Genomic DNA, 20,147 nt, shown 5'->3' on the forward strand with positions numbered 1-20,147 from the left:
GGATCCGGGTCTGACCCGCCGCTGACCCGGATTTTTCGGCGGTGTAAAAGGGGTATTAGTGGTACTGACCGTTCCAACAGCTGCAAGTGTCGTTGCCTCATTGACACTGTAGCTGCTGCTGAGGCTCCAGGCTACATGCAGATGATCTTGTGATAGTAGCAGAATAGATACACTGTGCATCAGTGCCTCTATACATAATTCACCCCACAGTCCTTTTTTTTTTTTTTTTTTTTTTAGCTGTATATCCTTGTTGTTTTTGCAACTAGAAATAAATGTATAGACCTTGTATAATGACTTTCTGTAGTATCTGCATTAGAGGTGCAGATCTGTCCTTTTGGTAAAGTTATGAATGTCTATCTACCAGAGCAATGTGATCTCATAGTTTGTGATGCAAAACTCAAAGCTGCCAACTAATGCTGGTTACACAGCAGAATGATTTGGGCTCAATTCCCCCGATTTCCATGCATTGTATGACTAATTGGATGTAAAAAAGAGCAGAATCGTAACTGTTTTCAGTGCGATTCCGATCCGATGCGCGTCCCCGCCGGTCGCTGTCAGATTCAAGATTTTCCTGCTGCAGTTAATATTTGTCAATCTACGTTCGAGCGGGTTCCTGATTGTGATCATTTTCAGATCATGTGTGTATGTATGCTCCAATCCATCGTGAGTCCATCGTACAATTTCAAAGGAAATAGTTTCCCCATCGTCGCATGATCATGGACGTTCTGGTGTGTACCCAACATAACTTTGTAAGGGAAGATACTTTGTAAACTTTTTCCAACCCTCCTCCTTTTTCCCAAACACCCCCCCTGTCATGCATATTTTCATAGGTTACCTAAATTGGCAACTTAAACTAGTTAGCCCAGAAAAGCTGAATTATGTTTAGCAATCATTAAATCGGTCTGTGTCATAATCCTGATAGCCCAAGGCCATGACCACTTCCTTTACATCAGGACTAACTGGCATCTCCGTACCATTTCAGTGCCCACTGCTGGCTGCAGAAACTGGGCCATAAACCGTTTCGTTTAGTCCCTCTCCTAATACAGCTCCCATTATTCCACGGTTTATTGAAAAGAGAAGCTGAAATTACACAAGGACACGACAAATGTATCACAGTTTGTAATACTGTGGTGTCGAGGATACATCGGCAACTGCTACCTACAGTAATTAAAGAGCAGGACATAATCTGTTTCTTCTTCCACATTTAAAGATTTGTTATATCCCGCCAATCGTCGGGAAGCTCTTGCACATAAACTACTTTGTTATTATTGATATGTTTTACAAGTTCATTGTTTTTTTATTTCATTACTGTATTCTACCAAGATGTTTTTGTTTTTACAGACATTCAAGCATGTATTAATTCGGGAAGGGAGGCACGACTCTATTATAGTATTCTATAACCTGGTCTTCATGCAGAAGTTAAAAAGCAACATCTTGCAATATGCTTCACCAATGGTGAGATCTTTTATATATTTTACTATTAAAGTTAGCCAGGCAGTCACCTCATAGATATTTATGGGCTGAAACATTATGTACGAGAATGCATGATTTATAAGAATTAAGCACCAGTTTACGGCACACAGATTTACTATTGAGGTTAACAAACAAAAGGTAAGAGAGCCCTGTTTGCCAGCTTACACACTGTAGACCAGGCTTTTTCCAGCCTTGGTCCTCAAGGCACACGTGCACTCCAGGTTTTAGTGCTTGAACACAGGTGATTTCATTAGTATGCCAGTTATTTTGATCTAACCTTCTGTGCTGAAGCCTGGATATCACATAAATCTGCACTGTTAAAAATGTGCTTTGAGGGCTGATGTTGGGAATTTCTTCTGTAGACCATTCTATCACTTTCACACCGCATAAATAACCTGGGTTGTTACCGGGTTGATCTGGGTCAGCCTGCAGTGTAAAAGGGCTATTTAGAATATCCCGGGCCCAGCAATCCGACCTGGGATAAAAGCAGTGTTGTTCCTGGGTCGGACCTGGGTTGTTGGCCAGTGTGAACAGGTAACCCGAGTCGTGTTCACTTCTGTGAAAAAGGCAGCAGTGTCACCTCAGTGCTGCCTCCTCCCCCGGCCCCGTCTTATGCTCAGCCCAGCCCTGTGACCCAGCAATAAGCCACGTCGCTGTGTGCAGCCCAAACACTGGAAATGCCGGGTCATTCTCCGGACAGAGTCATGTCCAAATCCCCGGCGTGACCCGGCATTTGCAATGTTACAGGGGTATCAGTAGGACCCAGTTAATCATGCCCCAATGATATTAACATTACCTAGTAAATTATTAACACATATATTACTTAACCCACAAACCTGCAGGTTATATACGCTGTTGAATAGGGTTTCCCTAACTCAGGGGCTGGTTTATTATGCCCAGTGAAGTTATAGTGTCTTGTACATTATCGCTGGCCAACCAGCCCCTGTCATTATCGGCTGTGTTTAAAAAATGAGGGCTAGGAGTTAATTTGTTGGTGCGTTATCACCAGCCACATGATCACTACACCAGGCTTAATAAATGTGCCCTTCTGTCCACAAGAAGTGCTAACGGTCCATGTATTAAGGATATTCATGCTTGTGCACAGATGGTATAATCACACTGGAACTAATTAAGTCACCTATGGGTAAGCATGGCTATTGCTAAAACATGGACTAGTTGAGGACCAGGTTTGGGAACCACAGGTGTAGATGATGGGTACATAACAAAGCTTATGTTACAGAATTGTGGTGTTAAGAGTCCAAAGAAATTTGGAGCACAAAATAAACCGGCAAAGGCATGTGCTAATATGGGATGCAGCCATTAGGTCTACCACTATTGGACGACAGTCAAAAGGTTGAGGTAAGTTTTTCATGATTTTTTTTTTAACCGACTCGTACTTTTACTATCCCAGTGGGCATAGAGGGAGAATAAAAGTGTGTTGAGCGCAGCGAGGCACCGTGCCCAAAGCATGGCTAGCAGTACACTTATACGGTGTCCATGTTGACCTGTGTTGCCATAGACAACAACAAAACGTGAAACTCATGTCAACCTTTTTCCATGTTGACCATTTGCCCAAGTCGCCCCTAAGCATGTCGACCTAATTGATGTGTTGACCCTTTGAATATGTTGACCTAACAACCCATACCTGCTAAAATAGTGTGTAAGGGGTCAATACATTTATTTGTGAAGGATGCGAGTTGCCATTTTCGCTACTTTAAAACATCACCCATTCGTGGACCCTTTTCGTGCCCAACCAAATCTGCGTGTCAGCAATACCAAAAGTGCAGCATATAGTGGCACATACTTGCACCAGCAATATCCTCGTGGGTAATTACGTTAACCCCTTAATTTGAACATACTCTATAAGGCACTGCAAAATGCCTGCTCTATTATGGATTTATGTTTAACCCCTTCCCGACATTTGACGTACATTTACGTCATGGTCGGGATGTACTTCCCGACACATGGCATAAATGTACGTCATGACTTGTAACTGTCACCGCGTCTAGAGACGCGGTGACAGAGGGACGATGTCTGCTGTCCCTGACAGCAGACATCTTCCCTCATTGCCCAGGGGGGGCAGCGATGCCCCCCGCCATGGGCGATCGCTGCGATTGGCTGTTCAAACATGAACAGCCAAAAGCAGCGTTTACTGTGTGATGTGTAAAATTTAGACTCTGCTGCCCCCTAGCGTCCAAAAAAAATAAAAGAAAGTTGAAATAATGATGTAATAATAAAGTTTAGATATGGTCTATGTTAGTTATTAACTATTTTGAGTGGTATGATTATTTGTCTCACAAGCAGAAAATGTAACATTTTGCAAATTGCAAAATGTTCATTTTTTTTACGACATTTTGGTATTTTTCACAAAAAAAAAAAAAACTGTATCGACCAAAATTTATCACTAACTTAAAGTACAATGTGTCACGGTACAATGTGTCACGGGAAAACAATCTCAAAATCACTGGGATAAGTAAAAGCAAAAAAGTTATCCCCACTTAAGTGATACATGTCAGATTTGAAAAAAAGGGCTCTGTCAGGAAGGCAAAAACATGCTGCGTCGGTAAGGGGTTAAACTTTGTGATTTATATATCTAAATACAATTTTAAGACTTAAACAAAACCAGTAACTCCCTATTGTCTAAGTTACACAGCAAAAATACAATTTTAGATGATTTAAATCAATTCTGCAAAGTCCACAACCCCCTAGTGCAGGGGTCACCAAACTTTTTTTGAATCACTGCACCCCTCAGTATCATATTTTTTTTTTCCTGGCACACCACTTGTCATTTGATAAAATAAAAAAATATTAAATTAAGTAAATGGTGTTTACATCTCATCCTCCATGTCAGTTATGTGGTAATGGACACATGTTTCCGATTACATTTGTCATAAATACATTTTCCTTAGACATAGACCACAAATCCATGGCACCCCTGCAAGTCTCCCAAAGCACCCCAGGGTGTCACGGCGCACAGTTTCGGAACCACTGCCCTAGTGCCTTTTAAAGCCCAAGAAATGTTGAAGTAGAAATCCTAAAACTTCTATTACATAATTTTACATTACATTTTTTTTTTCCTTCCAGCTTCCGACCTTGTCTCCAATTCCTCAAATCCCACGAAGTCCATACAGATTTGCAAATTCGCCACTAAGAATTCCTGGTGGAAATAATATCTATGTTTCTCCATTAAAAAGTCCCTACAAATCATCTGATGGACTACTTTCACCAACCAAGATGACTCCGCGGACTAGGTTTGTTGAGTTCTATAAAGCATATGTACTCTGGTGTTTAAACATTAGCCTGTGGTACATTGTGCAGCACAAGAATGCGGCATGGCAGTCTCTCTTTATCCTTGTGATGCCGATCCGGCGGGGCATGCATCGGTGTCGCAAGCTGTATACACACTGTGCGATTTTGTTTTCTTCCGATTTTGACTATATACTCAAAATTGGAAGCTCACGTTGGAAGTATATATTATTTTCATGGTGAGGACAATGCAATACATTTTTTTTAATAGTCTTCTTTTTCAGTTTCAAATATGTAACGATTATATAAGAAACTGTTAATAAATAAATGTGATTATTGTCCATTTCATATCAAGAGCATCTATCCCTATGTGTAAGTTTTGTTTAAACTTCTTTCACAATTTCAAATGTGTGCCGTGGCACAAAGTTAATTTGTCCAGTTCCCATGCCTGCTCATCGGTGACCTATAGTAATATGCTCTGGCAGAATAAGTATATCTCAGTCTTGCTTCTGCTTGTACCACATGGCCAATGCCAGTACCAGGATTAACAGCACAAACTAAAATGCTTAAATCTTGGGCATTTCCCCAGATGCAGGAATTTATGAAATGGATAAGCTAATAATGATATATAACCTGTTCTACCCTTACAGACTATAATAGCTTGAGATAAATAAAGCTGTTGCTGTCAATAAGTTAAAATATGAGCTTGCAAGTCTTAAGGCGTTGGACGGGCGAAAGTTTATGCTTATGCAATTCTCAAAAGTTTTGTAAAGTGAAAATGTTTTTCATTTAATGGACCCTTATAGGCCTTTAACCCCTTCGGTGGCATGGCCGAAAATTTCTCGGGCTGTGCTGCGTTGCCGATCCTCCCCTTTGCCCCCCCAAGCAACCCTGAACTTCTCCAAGCGGCCACAAACAGCAGAAGCTGGCAGCAGCAGTCCGAGTGGAGCAGGGGCTGCTGCAGCAGGCAGCGGCTGCTCCTTCTGTGGTGAGTATTTCTGGGGCAGGACAAACCTGCCCTGGTAGATTTGTTCCTGCCCCAGAAAAACCTACCACTCAAGGGCCTGAGGGACCACTTAAGGGAGTTGGTTTATTGTGTTGAATTCAGTGCCTTTGAGAGGGCAGGTACTTTTCACCTGGGCCCGGGTTGGAGGGGCACGGGTCCCGCATCCCCCTCCCGCGCGGCAGAGACCAGGCAGTGGGAGTAGAGAGCAGAGGCTGCTACAGCCTCTGACCCGCTCAGCACACGCTGCTCAGTGCCGTGTGCTGAGCGGGGTAGAGAGGCAGCGCCGGCACACAACCCTCACCCCCTGCAATTTTTTTTACAGGGGGTGTGGCCACACCCCTCCCCATTGGCCATGTGCATCTGTTTACAATGCCCCCTTTTTTACTGGGGCCAACGGCACTTTCACCGGCCCTGGTTATATTCAGAAAGCCAAAATCTATTCAACAACATATTACAATGCATGAAAACAACAGAATAGCATTGACCCTTATGAAAGCACCTTTAAGGGGTTGTCCGATTAAACTCATCTTCGATAGTCGATTGTCCCTTAAGATGATAAGGTAACGTGCAAAGTTTGAAGATCATTAGTTAAAGCGTTATCGTGGAACATACACATATCAGTCAATTATACTTTTGTAGATAGGACCTCAGTAGAACAATCGTATCCTTTATTTTATTTTTTTACACCACAAACACAATGAAAGCGAGGATCCGAGCGATGCAGCTAAGATGGTTAACCCTTTGAGTGCCAACATATCTGTGATATGCGCAAAATATCCACTAAAAATACCAGCGTCGCTCACATTTGTTATAATAAATTCAAATTAAAAATGTTGTTTGAAAAAAAGATTATTTCCTATATAAAAGTAACATTACAGATCATTATGATGAATAAAAATGTTTGCTTGTTTTTACACCTATTTTGGCAAATTCACTTGGCACTCAAAGGGTTAAGACAAAATATTCCCTCCTAAACTTGCAGTGTCTGCCCTCTTTTCCTCATTTTGTCCTCCATATAACCTATAGATTTGAGCAGTACCCTCCCCCTTTTATCTTTGTCACATAATGATACACTGCCTACTTTAATGGTTAAGTCTGTTATATTATTTATACAAGTAAACTGTAGTTATAATGACTGTCATTGTTGTTTTTCAGATTCTTAGTATCCATTGGTGAACCGTTTGGGGTAAGTTTTTCATTATTTATTTATTTATTTTGCTTACGTTTTTTTTTTAGGAGCAAACTGTATAATACATCTATCCACACTTGTAATGTACGTTTTTTTTTTACGGGACCGTATTATTGGTGAGTGTAGGTGTCCATGACATACTATAGGGAAAGATTTCTGTTATCCCGACTGCCAACAGAAGAATCATGCCAGAACCATGATCAGGATGCAAACACCAGAATATCGACAGCTGGCATCCCGATCAATAAGTATTCGGGTAGCTAGCGTGCAGCTGGGGAAGGGGGTGTAAATTTAGGCACTAGTGGGGAGACCTGGGGTTAGGCTAAGGGGAAGGGAAAGATAGGGTTAGGATGCAGGGAGGGAAGGCTAGGTTTAGGCACTTATAAAGGGTTAAGGTTCGGCTGTTGGGTGGGTTAGGTATAGACGACAGGCTTAGGCTGCTGCAAAGAAAGGTTAAGGGGAGAGCATTAGGGTACATACGGAGCCCCTGTCGGGATTCTTTCTTATCAGCAAGCTGGCATCCTGGATGTCCTATATATCCCTTCAGGTCTATCTTGATATAATTGTATAGCCTAGTAGAGTCATACAGTATAATTTGATTTAAACACATTATACATGTAAAGAATAATCTTGATCCCTGACTTAAAAGTAGTTAAAATAATACTAAAACCCATTATCCAGTAATATGTTCCAGTGGGACAACATGTGCTCACTAGAGTACATATAAAGGGATACTGGTTAGTTCTGTAACGGTAGTTTCCTTAGCTTGATTGTTCATGGTGGTGTACTCTCCAAGAATATTGGAAATTCCTAACTTGTATGCGAAGAGAGGGCTCTCAATCGCTCTATAGTACTGATGGTCTCCAAGTTCATAAAACCAAAGTAAAGAGCAATGATGGGGTATTAGGTCTCAAGGTATAGGATAACCAATGGTTGCTACATCCTCAACCCATATTTATAGAATGGGTAGCGTACCATACTGACACAGTATGGAATCCCTGCATGAGTATGGTTTGCTACCCACTATTAAAAATAGTTTTTATGACTCCATGTATTGGAAAGTGCATGATTTTTCATCAATACAAATTAAGTTTTGTTTTTGTATCAAACACTGGTCTCTTATACCACTTTCACACTGCCTAAACGTTTTAAAAACCTGTATTTTGAAACGGTATTTAAAATGGGTCTGAGCCTTCACATTGCAGTAGATTACCGTATTAAATACCGTTTAAATACCATTCACATCAGTCAACCCGTTTAATCCCCTGAACACGTTTCAAGGCAGAATGCAGGGGACAGCCTATCACAGGTCTGTAATCTGTTGTTTTTACTAAATACCGTTTCAGAGCCAATCTCACTGCATAAAAAACAGCTCTGAAACGTGTAGGACTCGGCTTTTTAAACGTTTTTAAATACCGGTTATCTTTACCCGGTAAATGAACTCTGGTGCTTTCCCACTGCAGCTTGCAATATACCATTTAACAAGTGCGCTGTGAAAGGGGTATTATGGGGTTACAGACCTTTATTTTCTTCTTCAGGTCTCTGGTAGTATACAATGCTGAATAAAAAGAACGTCTTTATTAGGGTGACTGGCAACCAGTTTTAATATAACATGCGGCCTATACATTGTTTTTTTTTTTTTTTTGCAGCTATGTTACAACTTTCAGTATTTCAAATATCTATCCAGATTTGTTCTGTCTTCATAAAATAGTGGAGTATCTCATTGCTGTAAGTCTGTTACATTTTACATCTGTTACTTGCTTGAGGTTAGTGAATGATTTTCTTCTTTTAGACAGCAGAAAAATTTCTGAAAATCAACCAAATGGTGAGCAGCACAGAGCGGCCTGTCAAGAGGCCTGCCGATGGCACAGTCCCAAAACCACTAAAGAAACTCCGCTTTGATGGGCAAGATGAAGCAGATGGAAGGTATGATTAATGTTCTTGTAAACATTTGTAGGCACAAAGGGAGGAACTGGGAAAGCATTTATGGCTTTAAATAGTGTTTGATTCAAACTGACTTGAAATTGTGCTGACTGCTTACTAACACCTCTGAAAGAAGATCACACAGACAGAGTACCCAAACTACAGACTGCTGCTGGACACTGTGATTAGCCCACCACTTATTATAGGGACTCCCCTAAAAATAAAAAAATGGACGAGATTATAACATAGCAAATCAATTGGACTTAAATTTGGATTGAGATATTCAGTACACTGAGCGTGTGCGGAATGTTGGTGGTGTCCTGGATAGTGGCTTGATCTATCAGGTGTCAGCCATGATCAAATCCTCATTGCTTCATCTAAGGAACATTCTCAGAGATCAAGCACTGAGGGGGTAATTCTGATTCACTCGAAAAAGGCACAATCACTCTCTAATGGACAAAACCATATGCACTGCAGGTGGGGCTGATGTAACAGAGAGTTAGATTTGGGTGTTGTATTGTTTCTGTGCAGGGTAAATACTGGCTGCTCTATTTTTACACTGCAATATAGATATCCGTTTGAAGTACACCCCCCACCCATATCTAACTTTCTCTGCACTTGTTACATATGGTTTTGTCTATTAGAGTGATTGTGCCTTTCCGAGTGATTTAGAATAACCCCCTGAATTCCCTCAGAAGAACGGCCTAAAGCATTGGTGACCAAACTTGTCCTCCAAGATCTCAAGTTCATGTCTTTCAGACAACCTGTGGATCTATAGTAGGAGTGAATGCAGCATGTTTGACAATGTGCAGCAGCTAGGTGATTTGGAAAACATGGTCTGTTGGTAGATTTCGAGGACGGGTTTGGCCACCCCTGGCCTAAAGCAAAGCAAAGGATCTCAACCTAGGAACCAAGTCTCCTCAGGGAATCACAAGTTAAATAATTATCTCTACCTGTGGATCTTAAAATGCACCAGTGAATAATTAGTACACCCGTGTACCTGCCTAGGTGACCAGGAAGTGTAGTATGAACTATGTGGGGGTCCTGAGGACAAATTTTGAGAACTACTGGCCAAAAGTTGTGCCTAGATTACTGCAATGCCCTCTACCCCTTTCTCCCATCAAAATAATTGTATAGATAGCAGCGCACAACTGCAATCATTGCCTACCAGCTGCAAAAAAACAGCCCCCTTCTACCTGCATAATACCAGTCTTCTAATCCGTACACTGGCTTCCTCCAAGATGGCAAGTTTACTTCAAGATTAAAATCATCTTTAGCTTTGCACCTCTGACAGTCTGGAGCTCAGTTCCTCGCTCAGCTGTATATGCATTTCTTAGAAGAAATTACCTAAAGGGACCCAGAGCTAGTTATGACTTATTGTTGGTCTATGTCCCAAGTCTTTTTTCTATTATTATAAATACGTGGAAGCAAGTGTTTATAAGCTAGGTACACTCTATACAATTATTAGGCTTTTTTGACAATAATCAGGTGATTGGACTGATTTATTGCCCACAAACACACATATGCTTATCTGGATGTCAAGGTTCTGAATATTGACCAGTGTGTGCTCAAAAAAATTGGGTAGTGTGTGGGTAAACCTGATTCCCCAACCCAAGACCCCCAACTTTGGAAAGGTTGACATTTTGTGAATATTAAAGAAGTGTTCTAGTACAATCCAGATCTGCATACTCTAATATAATGTATACTGTTAGCTCAGATCTGTCCAGTGTATGTTTTTTATTGTCTAATGACCGCTTGTGATACACGTTTAATCATCCATCATGTATCCTGTTCTTTTCTAGCAAACCTGAAGATTCAAAATTCCAACAGAAGTTAGCAGAAATGAGTGAGTATTTCTTGTCACACATCATCAATTAGGTACAGCATTCAGAAACTTATACTTACCATTGTGTACTAATCATTTTACTCTAGAACTCTATTATGTATTGTGTGCAGCTTGGTTTAACAGTGTCTAGACCAGGGGTGGGCAATAATTTCACTTGGGAGGCCGCTTAACACTTCCAGTAAATGGTCAAGGGCCGCACACAGGAAAAGGGGGTGTGGTTTCTGAAAAGGGGGGTGTCCTTGAGTGTAGTGTACCACACCATATACCCTCTCTGCACTACTGCCACGGAGGAGGCCGGGTTCAGAGGGCAGTGATCGCGAAAACCCGCCAAAAAAGTGGGTCCCTGGGACCCTTCACTTCTGAAAATTGGGGTCCTACCTGACCTTTTCTGGGTCCCAATGGAGTGAAGGTTAATAATCTACAAATTTAAACATTTAAGGCCAATATGAAGCTTTTGCCAGGGCTATATGTTTCATTGTGTCATCTATAGCAGTGGTTCTCCAAACATAATAATAATAAAAATCTTAATAAAAAATTCTTAACAAATAAACCCTGCATGGGGGGGTCGGGGGCATATTGCACACATACACATAGAACACCACACAGCTCACCAGTAATCAGGGCTGTGGAGTCGGTAGATAAATGTTCCGACTCCGTGTACTTCTGACCCCAACTCCTCGACTCCGACTCCTCTGTATTAATATGGAAATGTATTTGATACATTCCTTGAAGGAAAGAAAGGCTTAGCCAAGGTAAACAAACGACCCCGCGCATCAAACAAGATCTTCATCAGCGTAAAAAGATGTTGTGCGTATGGTGGGAGAGCTTGGTTGAATGAATTTTTCGAGTCTGATGTGATTTCTACCAACGAGGTATTGAAAACCTTATTGAACTTTGGAAATAAGTTGTAAACTACAAGGGAGAATACATTTATAAGTATTGGTGCTCCGAATTGTGCGTTGCGTGCCATATAGTGAAGCACATGAAAAGCATTGTTTGCCGACTCTGACTCCAGGTACTCAAAATTTCCTCCAACTCCGACTCCACAGCCCTGCCAGTAATACATACATACCCGTATTTTCCGGCGTATAAGACGACTTTTTACCCCATAAAAATTTGCCTTCTAGTGGGGGGTCGTCTTATACGCCGGGTGCATGGTGTGATGTCGCCTTATATGCCGGGTGCGGCATATATTCATTAAAGGGTACCTCTCCTCGGCTTTACCCCCCCCCCCCCCACACTTCTTATGCATACGGTACCTTAATAGTAAAAGACAGCAGTATTTCTCTGCAGCGTTTTCTTCAGCCTAACGGCCTGTCAGATTGCGCATTGATGTCGGCGGTAGGCTCGGGTGTTTCCGGCGGGGCTCGGGGGGACTCGGGAGCGCTCAGGCACACGAGTCCCCCTGAGCCCCGCCGAAAATACCAGAGTCTGCCGCCGACATCAATGCGCAATCTGACAGGCCGTTAGGCTGAAGAAAACACTGCAGAGAAATACTGCTGTATTTTACTATTAAGGTACCGTATGCATAAGAAGTGGGGGGGGGCGAGGCCGAGGAGAGGTACCCTTTAATGAATATATGCTCAATACTTTATGCCTGGGGGAAGGACAGCGGTATCACTGCAGGGAAGCTGCAGATGAGGGGGGTATTAAAACTTTATGTGGTGGGTTTTGCTGGGGCAGGACAAACTTGCCCTGGTAGGTTTGTCCTGCCCCAGCAAAACCCACCACTCAAGGGACCAGACAGCTGCTAGTGACAGGGAGGTGTGCGGAAGAGGGGGTAGTCTTATATGGCAAGTATATAACAAACTCTACATTTTGAGTGGAAATGTTGGGGGGTCGTCTTATACGCCCAGTCGTCTTATACGCCGGCAAATACGGTACATTTATTTTATTTATGTTATTTTACATATATACATAGTATATCACACACACACACACACACAGACTTCTTGGTACTTATGTATTATCTGGACTCCCATGTTAAATGCACCCCATTTTTTTCATACCCCTACTATCCAACTACACATGGAGTTGATTTTATATAGTGCAGCGAGCCACCGTGCCGGAAGCGTGGTGAGCGGACGCGGTCTCATAAGAAAAACGGGAGTCCAGATATTACATAAGTACCGACTTCTTTCCTTTAATAAAATTAATGCAGTCCAGTGAATAGCTACAGCCCCCACATCACCTCCCTGCCAGGACCCCGGAGACACACTGACCTATAAATTGCGGCAGTTGTCCCTGAACATTCTGGGGCTGTGCGGTGCGATGCGCTGCAGCTCCCTCTACATTCAGACAGTGTTCAGCTGCCTGTGCCCCCGCTCTCTCTGCGGTGGTTGCATCACCAGCTGGGATGTCTTCATACACAGCAGTGTCCCTAGTCTGCCCCACCCACTCATAGAAAGGGGGGATCCTTGATTGAAGCACCATGCTCCACAGCCACCCATTCCAAGCCTGGCCATCTTTATAATGGCTTTGTAAACGACTTTATTATTATTTTTTGATAGGTTCTTAAATAGTGCAGCAAATTCTGTTGCGCTTCATATGATTTGTAGTGTATCTTAAACTGTGCAGAGTGTGAGCAGTAAAAGCTAAACTACAAATCCCATGTGCCACCCTTCTTCCCCGCCTGGGTGCCTTGGGATGACAGAGTTTGGGCTGCTGGGATTCAGCCTGACTCACCTGTGTGCGACTGGGTGAAGGGGGAGCGGAAGGCCTTGCATCGATGGTAGTTACACCATTGACAGGACCTTTATTGCTGGCAACTGTTTTTGAATGAAAGGATGTGTTACAAAAGTAGATGGAAGGTGAGATTACGCAACAATGCTGCAAAAAGAGTGCTTTATTGAAATTGGTGAAAAAAAAAGTAGTTCCCAATGAACACCATTTTCAGTAACAAAGTCATATATAAAAAAAAATTTTTTTTTGATGAATGATTTTTTTCTTTTAGGTGTTTATATATTCCAGAAAGACCACAAATGCAGAAGAACTTTTTTAGTCTATGTACTATCGTTATCACTGTCAATGGAATAAATATGAATAATCGACGCCACAAAGCAGCAACTGTTTACAGTTACACAGCGAACACTGTCTACATAGTGCGTCCGACATGCTGCTGCCTATTTTTTGGTTGTCGATGATTAATGATAAACTGAATGCATCCTTATGTCAGTTACTAGCGGATCCGATATGATATCCCGGCGGTCGGGATCCCGGCGGTCGGAATCCCGACACTGGAATCCCGACCGACGAAATCCCGACAAGGGGGGGACATGGATCGCCCCCCCTTGCGGGCTCGCTGCGCTCGCCACGCAGCGGGCCCGGTGCCTCGCTACGCTCGGCACGCTATTATATTCTCCCTCTATGGGTGTCGTGGACACCCACGGAGGGAGAAAGTTTCGGGATTTCGGCGGTCGGGATTCCAGTGTCGGGATTCCGACCGCCGGGATCCCGACCGCCGGGAAATTAACCGCATCCCGTTACTAGCGGGTAGTGGCTACATGAGAATGTAGATAACTTGTATGCGTTAATGCATGTAGTCCTATGAGAGAAACCGCTGCCACAGTGTCTGTATGCCACTGTGTGGTTATCCCTGCTATATAGAATTCCATATCACATGACCGAGGCTATTACCCTGCACCCTCTGCAACATTGTCTTTTGACAGTACAGGCTGTCCATCTGCCAATAGCACCATGGGATCTTTTATTGGTATTACTGACTCCTTAAACACACCTAGTTTGAGCCTTTTACCAGATTGTCATTGTGTTACTGGAAAGTGGTCTTCATTATGGCTATTGCCTTAGACCGGTGTGTTACCAAGTTAGGGGTTTTGTCTAGCAACTACCTTTTTCTCGTCTTCCCCGGCAATTTAAATCCGTACCCTGTACTGTTCCTACATTCCTCTGCTTGTTATTTTCCATGCACATAAATGTGGTAGTCCTATGTTCGCATGTTTTTAGTGTTTTCAGGATTTTGCCTCTGACGGCACCCCTTTTGGTCTGCCAGTCCCTCCTATACTTGGATAGGTATGCGGTTGTTGGTCAACAGGCATTAGGTCAGTCACTATTGGTCGAAAGGCATTAGGTCAACATGATTGTTTCATTTTTTTTTTCTTCCAAAAAAAGGACTTGTTCATACTTTACCATCCCAGTGGACATGGAGGGGGAATATATTCGTGTGCTGAGTGCTGCGAGGCACCATGCCCAAATCATGTCATATCGACCTAGACACAAAAAATCTAAAAACAACCTTTTTCATGTCGACAAATGTCGACCTAATGCATGTCAACCTTCTTTATGTGTCCGTCTACAGCAGGGGTCTTCAACCTTTAAGACAACGTGGGCCACCTAAAAAAATCCAGTGAAGCCCGAGGGCCACTCAACTCTACTGCGGTATTTCGGACAGCCTCATAGAATCACAGCTCCCCTATAACATCAGCACAGTCCTTCATAGATAGTTGGCACAGCCGCCCATACTCAGCACAAACCCCCCCCCCCCACACACACACACACACATACCCCAATAGTCATCAGCAGCCAATTTGGGATCCAGTGCAAACAGTAAAATATGATTTGATATTGAATAAAATGCACGCTCCCAAAAAGGGTGTGGCCTAATTATAAGGGGCGTGGTCTAATTATAAAGAGTGTGAACTAGCAGGAAAACAACTACCTGACACCTCTTTTGCAACCTGCATAACCAGACATTGGTTACCGCAGGAATGGTCTTTGTCCTCACACGCTTAAGTTGACTGAAGGCTGCATAGTGACATATAAGCATGAAGGCCCAACACAGTGAACTAGTATGCCTCACAGATCAAGCCCAAACAATGAAAGGCTACTTAAATAAATATAAACTGTTACACTGTTTATCCGTAATGCCCATTACCAGGGCTATTTTTCAGCAGGTTCCAGTAGGAACTGAGGCCCTTATTCTAGTTCACTCTTTCTGACAAAATATTTCTTAGATAGACAAAACCATGTGCACTGCAGGTGAGGCAGGTGTGAAACCCCACCCAAATCTAATTATCTCTGCACAAGTAACACCTGCCTCACCTGCAGTGCACATGGTTTTGTCCATCTAAGAAATATTTTGTGAGAGAGTGAACTAGAATAAGGGCCTCAGTTCCTGCTGGATCCTACTGAAAAATAGCCCTGCCCATTACACATTGTGCATCACACCATAGTGTCCATTAGACATTATGCCACACACCGTAATACCTGTTGTACATTATATGTCATACACCGTAATGCCCATTACACATTATGCCGCACACCGTGATGCCCATTACACATTAATCCACACAAAATTATGCCCATTGCACATTATGCCCCACACTGATGCCCATCATGCCACAGACCATAATGCCAGCAGTACTCCTGCTTATACATATGATGCCCCAGCAGTGCCCCTCACCCAATGCCCCAGCAGTGCCCCTCACCCAATGCCCCAGCAGTGCCCCCACACAATGCCCCAGCAGTGCCCCTCACACACAATGCCCCAGCAGTGCCCCTCACACACAATGCCCCAGCAGTGCCCCTCACACACAATGCCCTCAGTAATGCCCCTCACACACAATGCCCCCAGTATTGCCCCACACACAATGCCCCCAGTAATGCCCCACACACAATGCCCCCAGTAATGCCTGCAGCTTTGCCAGGTCCCCTGCTCCAGCCAGCTGTACCTCCTCATCCTGCAGCTTTGCCGGGTCACCATCCAAGCCTCCTCCTGCAGTTTCGCCGGGTCCCCTCCGCCAGCTGTGCCTCCTCCTCCTGCAGTTCCTGCGCCAGGTCCCCAGCTCCCACCAGCTGCGTCGCCTCCTCCTGCATCTTCGCCGGGTCCCAACTCCCCAGCTCCCACCAGACATGCCTCCTCCTCCCTCAGCCGCGCTGGATCCACTCCTCTGCCCTGCCTGCAGCCAATGAAAATCGGGTAGGCGGCACCCGGGGGGACTCCATTACGCTGCCTCCCTCGGCAGCGTTTTCTTTTACTTAAAAAATAAATAAATCCTGTGCATGGCTGGCCAGTGGGCAGAGGGCCACTGAGATCAGCTCCGTGGGCCACTTGTGGCCCGCGGGCCATGGGTTGAAGACCCCTGGTCTACAGCCTGTCAACCTAATGAGACTATTTAAAACCTAACGTTGACCTAACGAGCCATGTCCCTTTGGAAATATGTTCTTTCAGGAAGCATTATGGCATCCAGAGGAGAATGGCTATAGAGGGATCTGCTCAGAGGGGAGTGGTCATATGGAGTGGGTATTGTATAGAGGGGTAATTGAGGCCAAAGGAACTAACGAGGAAGCGCTGTAGAAGAAAAGAGAATGAGGTCGAGAAAGGGCTACCCTTAGAGAAGTGCATTTAAATTGGGGAAGCAGGGTTGAATATGGGTTCAACCTGGCTCGCTGTGCAGTGTAAACCAATGGGACCCGTTCACTTTGCAAAGGAAAAGCCAGTGCTGGGAGATGCTGTGCCGGTTTAGGACCCGTCTCCGATGACAGAAGTTCATCTAAGCACATGCGACACTGTCAATTTTGAGAACTGCAATACCAATATTTAGTGTACTGATTTTGATTTTTACAAGTGATTCCGTAAATAAACATACAACAAAATATGAATTTTTGTATACTTTATTAAAAATAGGCCTTTTCTGGAATAAAAATTCTAGAGAAAAACGTTAAAATCTGGGCTGCTCCTGGAAATAGGGATAATTTTCAACAATAATTTTGCCTCCAAAGTGCTTCAGCAACTTGCCTACAACCATCTCACCAGCTACCTGAGAACTTCATCCTTGATCCTCTCCAATCAGGCTTCTGCTCACACCACTCCACTGAATTAGCCCTGATCAAAGTCATCATTGACCTGTTTTGGGCAAATCCAGGGACTACTGCTCTCTACTCATCCTCCTGGTTCTCTTTGCTGCCTTCAAAACGGTGGATCATCCTCTTCCCTGCACCCTTCAGGCCATAAGCTGTGTCTATTCTTGGTCACCTCCTACATCGCCAAATGCTCCTTCTGTCTGCCTTCAGCTCCATCTCACCCCCCTACCATTTTTTCCCATTGGCATTAAACAGGGATCTGTCCTTGGCCTCTTGCTCTTCTCCCTGTACACCTCTTCCCTGGGAGAAGTTCTCAGTTCCTTTGGCCTCCAATACCACCTCTATTCAGGTGACATGCAACTGTACCTCTCCTGACCTCTCCCCCTTCCATACTCTCTCAGGTATTCAGCTGCCTCTCTGCCCTTTACTCCTGGATGTCTGAGTCCTCTCTGAAGCTCAATGCAGACAAAACTGAACTCATCTTCCCGCCCTATCAGAGCCTCAATCCCACCCAATCTCTCTATCGCTAGAACACCATCATATCCACTGTTGCGCAACTCTGCTGTTTGGGTGCTACCCTTAACTCCACCCTCTCCTTTACCCTCCTCATTCAATCTATAGCATAGTCCTGTCTGTTCTAGCTATCAGGCCTTTCCTCTCTTTAGAATGCTACCAAACTGTTTATCCACTCACTTATCATTTCTTAGCTTGACAACAGCAACTTTCTCCTCACTCACTGGCCAATGTGGCATAGGGTCCTCCTCCCTTCTGTTTTCACAGCCCTCTTCTATAGCACTTAAGTGATAGCCTTCACTTTCTCAGTGGCCATTTAGTTAAAAATTCCTCTTGTTTGTAGCCGGTCATCTATTCCAGCGGTTATAATCCTGCTATTGGTGCCGTCACTTTTGGAGACCGGTTCTACCCTTTGTTGATTACACGCTTGCTCATTTTGCTTGTACGCTGTATTTTGTACTGATAATTGTGGTGTTAATTGTTACTCGTGCTTGGTTTGTGTCTTGGTTCCTGTAATGTAATGTTTTGTGTACCCTGTACTGTCAGACTTTTTTTTTCTTTCTGATGTACAGTGTTTCTGTATAATAATGATACAGAAATATTATCAACATAACATGTCAATGTTCTGTTTTAAATGATGATTTCAATAACATCTTCCCACAACCATGCAATTGTTGACCTATATTGTAAAACTTTAACTTAATTGCGTCTCCTTTCTTACTTTATTACAAGAATGTAATTATTTTGCAAGGTTGGCCGTGCACCCTTTATAACCAGGGTCCAAGGTACCTGAAGCAGCCTCTGATTTCTTACACCCCCATTGCTTACTTGTATACCTCTTTGTACCTTGGTGTAAAAGGGGTTAACCCGTGTCCCTTTACACAGGACTTCTACCCAGGTCCTGACCACGGTAGAAATGGGCAGGACTTGGGTAGAGGGCAGTGTAAACGGGTACATCGGGTCATCCGACCCGGCTCCCGTTTACATCAATGGGGAAAGCACTTTGAATTATGTTGGTAGAAAAAGGCTATATAAATGACATATTTATTATTAGTTTTACCCAGATATTTTAGTTGTATTTGTTTATTTACATTGTCTTGTATATTGCAGCATATTTTGTTGTGCTTTACAATTGGAGTACTTATGTAATATCTGGGCGCCCGATTTTTTCATCGCATGCAATATAGTGGCATACAATTCAAGACCCGATTTTTAATTGTATAGTCACCCATGGGTGATTTCATACCCCCACTATCCAACTACGCATGGAGTTGATTTTATATAGTGTGGCGAGCGCAGCGAGCCACCGTGCCCGAAGCGTGGTGAGCAGACGAATACATGTAAAGTAATCCACGCCCCCTCGCAGGGCACGCTGCGCACGCCACGGCATCTCAGGTGATTGGGCAGTTAGGTATCCACTTTGTATACAAGCGGGCTGTCCAATGAATCTTTAGGGCAGGACTTTGAAGAACCTGGTTTTTATTTTTTTTATTTTTTTTTGGGGGGGGGGGGGGGGCGGTTGTTCAATCCCTTACGATATTTCTTACAGCGGAAATAGCGTCCCCCACCTATTTAATGCTGCAATTTCTGACAGCATTAAAGGCAGTTTCTGACAAAACAGAAGTCGGATCTGTTTTGTAGGAAATGGTCACAGATTGTTGATCTCATGGTCATTTTTCGACAACCCACTGCCGTTTTCACCAATCCTTGGAATCCCAGATTGAATACTCTTAGTATTGCCGCTGTGCATATTACCAGTTACAATCTACAGAGCATTAGTAGACAAGTATTGTGAAATTTGTATGGGATTCATGAACAGATATGTCCACATGAATAATATGAAATGTGCTATGCATTTGTATATTATGAAGTTACTGAATGACCCTCTACACATAGGAAAAAAGTGTCAAGTCACTTTTTGGCTCTTTTTAATAAGGTGTATGTCCACAGCTGTGATCCCTAAGCACTAGGGGTAGGAAACAAAGAATATTTCTTCAGAACCAATGAATCAATTTCTTCCCATGACTAATTCTGCTATGGGGATGATCCACTGTTTTCCTCACCTCTGCAAGTTTTTTTTTTTTTTAAATGACGGTCTAGCAAGTAATTGAAGAGCGGGAGCAGACTGTCTC

At 43.4% G+C, this 20,147-nt stretch overlaps 1 protein-coding gene across 2 annotated transcripts in view; it reads left to right on the top strand.

Annotated features, from left to right (window-relative positions):
* RB1 (RB transcriptional corepressor 1) overlaps positions 1–20,147 on the top strand; it is a 190,407-nt gene that overhangs the window by 165,750 nt on the left and 4,510 nt on the right. For both annotated transcript variants that reach the window (XM_083169010.1, XM_083169009.1), the window contains 5 exons: positions 1,342–1,455; positions 4,558–4,724; positions 6,881–6,911; positions 8,707–8,840; positions 10,640–10,683. In XM_083169010.1, the coding sequence (XP_083025136.1) occupies positions 1,342–1,455; positions 4,558–4,724; positions 6,881–6,911; positions 8,707–8,840; positions 10,640–10,683 (490 nt within the window). The remainder of the gene's footprint in view (positions 1–1,341; positions 1,456–4,557; positions 4,725–6,880; positions 6,912–8,706; positions 8,841–10,639; positions 10,684–20,147) is intronic.

This window comes from Crinia signifera, chromosome 2 (assembly GCF_055691185.1).
Source record: "Crinia signifera chromosome 2, ASM5569118v1, whole genome shotgun sequence".
Lineage (NCBI taxonomy): Eukaryota > Metazoa > Chordata > Amphibia > Anura > Myobatrachidae > Crinia > Crinia signifera.